This window comes from Odontomachus brunneus, unplaced genomic scaffold, assembly GCF_010583005.1.
Source record: "Odontomachus brunneus isolate Ranch 3 - 2012 unplaced genomic scaffold, Obru_v1 Obru_scaffold_179, whole genome shotgun sequence".
NCBI lineage: Eukaryota > Metazoa > Arthropoda > Insecta > Hymenoptera > Formicidae > Odontomachus > Odontomachus brunneus.
In genome coordinates, this window is record NW_022639629.1 from 255581 (window position 1) to 259584 (window position 4004).

The window sequence follows — 4004 nt, forward strand, 5'->3', positions numbered from 1 at the left end:
GTCATGTCTGCACAGGACGTAACAACTCCATACTTTTCAAAGTTGGCGACAACTTCTGTCATTTCTGTCCAAACTACACATAACATTTATTACATAGGATCGTAGTGTATACAACAATGATTATCACTGTCCTTACATTAAAATAACAGAATAAAAAATATTCACTTACTACCATGTGCCAGAATAACTGCACAGTAACCTCCCAGTCCGCTTTTTTTAACACTTTATCCATAGTTGCAAAATGCATCTTGATAACACAGTTTTTCGGCCATTTTAATTGAATTTGTGTTCCTTGATCTATGATGCCTTGCAAACCATCATCGTCAAGTTGAGAAATTATCCACTCTTTGTACGCAATAGATATTTTATTGTTCTCGTTAGGAAAGCCGCAAACAATGTATTTGTCGTTTGACATGATATCCATGTCATCAAGTAAATTTGTTTACTGTATTTTCAATAAACTCATGCCCAAAAAGCTCAGACTACTACCTACTACAATAAATCAATTAGAAACATGCACAGTAAATATAAAAGAATGCAGAAAGCCGAGCACTAAAACGGACACAAACATGGTGACACGTGAGTTCGGTAAGTAATGACGCAGTATTTGTTCTTTGCATTTAATATTAATATAAATGATAATATCTATAATATTTACCCTAACTCTTTTCTCTTTCGCCGGAACTCGCCAGAACTTTCACGTCCTTAACGTAACGTTTCGCCAGTGTATTTGTGCTGCCGCCACAAATCCGCGAGAAAAAGCGACACATTAATTGTAACTGTAGCCTTAAAACAAAATACTATACAATAGCTGCGTTCGGGGAGACACTATTTGGCGCTAAAAGCGTATTCTGTTCTTGTTCAATTTTCAGTAAATAACAAGGACATAACACGTTTATAGCGCCAAATAGTGTCTCCCCAAATGCAAATGTAAGCGTATGACTGCGAATCGCCTATAGTGCAGGGATGGGGGACAGTGTTGACAGTTCGCTAGATTTTCTTCGCGGCAAGAGACCTTCTGCGCATGCGTAGAGTGACGTGGCAGTCACTCCTGCGGTTATCATTGGTGGATGACGTAGCTGACGCATGCACAAACTCGAGCCTGTGAGATTTTGTTCCGCACGGGCCATCACTGGCCTTTATGGACACTAACCTTGAACCGAATAAATACAGAAGCGTTAACTTCGATTTGCTGGCGTATTACAAAATATTACAAGAAAGTAGGAAATTAATAAGGTCTACATTTGTTATTTCATTTTAGCAACGTTGGTAAAAATATGAATAGTGCAGTGGATAGCAACTGTGCAAGAGGCTCTTACAAGTCCTACTTAAGGAATGATCGTGAAGTGCCACAATCAACACTACGTTCTAGAGCAATAGCAGTAGTTACTTCTAATGTAGATAACGCACAATGCAGCCAACAATTGCAATTAAACGACGTGGTAATAAAATGAATTGTTAATTTATGATTTCAATAGGGATACTTAGTATATATACAACATAAGATAGTTTCATCTTGGTTCAGTTTTTTAATGATTTGACGTATATATTATTATGCATATATTTGGTTCTTTAATTAGTTATATATTATTATTAACAGTATTCATGTTTCATATGCAGACAATGGACATGGAACATGAATATCCATACTCCATTGATGTACAACAACAGTCACGTTCATGGAATATTCATGGAAATAGTGAATATAATGACCTACTATCTGTATCAAGTAGATCCAATAGTGATGTAAGTAAATTATATCTTTCTGTTTATGAAAAACGTCACAGTACTTTATTATATACAATAAAAATATGTGAAAGTGTATACACACAATATAAACGCATATTCTTTTTTGTAGAACGAAGAAATGTTGAGTAGAGTATCGTCAATTCCAAATATTCCAAGTGAGGAAGAATCCAGTAATAGTTATGACAATGATACACAAGATGATGATAATTCATTTCATGAAGATAACTATGATAATAGTGATAACGATGCGTTTGAGGATGCAGAAGATATCGAGAAATTTGAATACATCCCAGGAGACAACAATGTATGTAAATTTTTGTAACAAATATTAACAAAATTTGTTGCCATAATTTTTATATTGTAATACATTGGGCATTCAACACATTTACATTTACATTTTATTGTTTGCATTTAAATGAAGTCCCCTTAATGAATACAATGATTTTGTTTTTCAGACTCGAGACTCACTTTATGAAGGTTCTCGTATATCAAAAGAAGAAGGATATTTATTACTCTTGCATTTCACCATTCGTCATCATTTAAGTGACGTAGCATTAGAACATCTTATTGAGTTGATAGATTTGTTACTACCTATTTTTGTATTCAGAAGTAAGTACATGTTTTTCAATGAGTATGAAAATTTCGTTTCTGTATGCAAACATTATTATTGTCCGAATTGCGAAAGAATCTTAACCCTTTGGGGACGAGTGTCGGCATATAGCCGCCCAAGCCGTTTTACCGTTCCGGACGCGTGTCGGCATATAGCCGCCCAAATTAGTTCGTAGCTGCAAGGCTCGCGACGTCTGTCGTTCTGAGCGATAAGATACGCATAGGTATAGTAAAAGAGTCACGTTTTCATTCAAAGACATTAGGGGCCATTAGCGATGAAGTCTTATCTTCCTTATAGCCCGTCGAGCGGCTCCGTCCCCAAAGGGTTAAATCTGAACCATCTTAAAGAGAATACAAATGTTACATGTTTGCAATGCAGTACAAAATATATGAAGTCATTTTTGACAAATAACATGTACTACTTCATACGTCTTCCGTTACAAAGCCAATTACATAAGATTGTAAACAGTCATGTCTATGATTTGTTAGTTAAGAGGAATGAGTCAATTTCTGATGTATCTTCCGGGACTTTTTATAGATCAATGGTAGAAAATAGTATGATTTCTGAAAACGATATTACTTTGCAATTTAATACGGATGGCGTTAAACTGTGCCGTTCTTCGCCATTTTCTCTGTGGCCAATCCAAGTGTATAAATGAATTGCCATATAGAATTCGAAGAGAAAATATGATACTTTGTGGTCTATAGTATGGTCGCGACAAACCTAATATGCATTTATATTTAAATTTTTTTGTTGAAGAATTGACTTCTTTACATGAGAAAGGAATCATACGGAATGTAAACGGACAAAAAATGTGTATAAAAATTCATACAATTGTAAGCCCTGTAGATTCTGTTGCAAGGCCAATTCTTCAAGAAATTGTACAATATAATGGACGATATGGTTGTTCATTTTGCTTGCATGAAGGTCAGCAGGTCACAGTGGGAAGAGGATCAACAAGAGTTTATCCGGGAGATGTAGGCAGTAGTAGAACACTACGTCAACATGAACAAGATTGTAAAATATGTATGCAGGGTGGCAAGATTGTGAGAGGTATCAAAGGACCTTCTATTCTTATGCTGTTACCAGTATTCAATATTGTCACTTCGTTTACGCCGGATTATCTTCATAGTATTTTATTGGAAGTCGTGAAGACATTTACTGAGGCATGGTTTGATTCTGCTTATCATGACAAACCATGGTATCTTGGCACCAAGACGACTATCTTTGATAGAAAACTATTAAAGATAAAGCCGCCATGTGAAATAACGCGAACTCCACGGTCAATTAATGAGAGAAAAATGTGGAAAGGTTCTGAATGGAAACATTTTCTTCTCTATTATCCCATGATATGTATGCAAAATGTAATGCCTACAGCATATCTTAAGCATTGGTTTTATCTAGTGTTCAGTATGTATATATTGTTGCAAGAAAAAATAACAAACAGATTTTTCTTCAGCTGAAATTGCTATACAACGTTTTGTATTTCAAATTGAACAGTTATACGGTATACAATTCTATAAATTTAATGTACATTTAATGCTTCACATACCTTCATCCGTTAAAAGATTTGGTGCTCTTTGGGCAACATCCACATTTCCGTTTGGGGTGTATATCAGTTGGACACGGGGCAATTGGACACAGT

The 4004-nt window shown here is 35.4% G+C and overlaps 2 protein-coding genes across 4 annotated transcripts in view; one reads left to right on the plus strand and one right to left on the minus strand.

Annotated features, from left to right (window-relative positions):
* The window catches only part of LOC116851595, an 867-nt gene extending 443 nt beyond the window's left edge, over positions 1-424 (minus strand). The window contains exon 1 of the mRNA XM_032831161.1: positions 316-424. Within this exon, the coding sequence (XP_032687052.1) occupies positions 316-424 (109 nt within the window). The remainder of the gene's footprint in view (positions 1-315) is intronic.
* On the plus strand, positions 16-3993 carry LOC116851584. Of its 3 annotated transcripts, XM_032831145.1 has the most exons (6): positions 16-588; positions 1262-1442; positions 1621-1746; positions 1859-2053; positions 2205-2358; positions 3119-3993. In XM_032831145.1, the coding sequence occupies exons 2-6, from the start codon at positions 1278-1280 to the stop codon at positions 3820-3822; spliced, it is 1344 nt and encodes a 447-aa protein (XP_032687036.1). In that variant the 5' UTR covers positions 16-588; positions 1262-1277; the 3' UTR covers positions 3823-3993. The 3 variants fall into 3 exon arrangements, with proteins under 3 accessions (XP_032687036.1, XP_032687035.1, XP_032687037.1); XM_032831144.1 differs by having other exon boundaries at positions 475-1442; XM_032831146.1 differs by having other exon boundaries at positions 475-1442; positions 3287-3993.
* Positions 3994-4004: the final 11 nt, after the last annotated feature.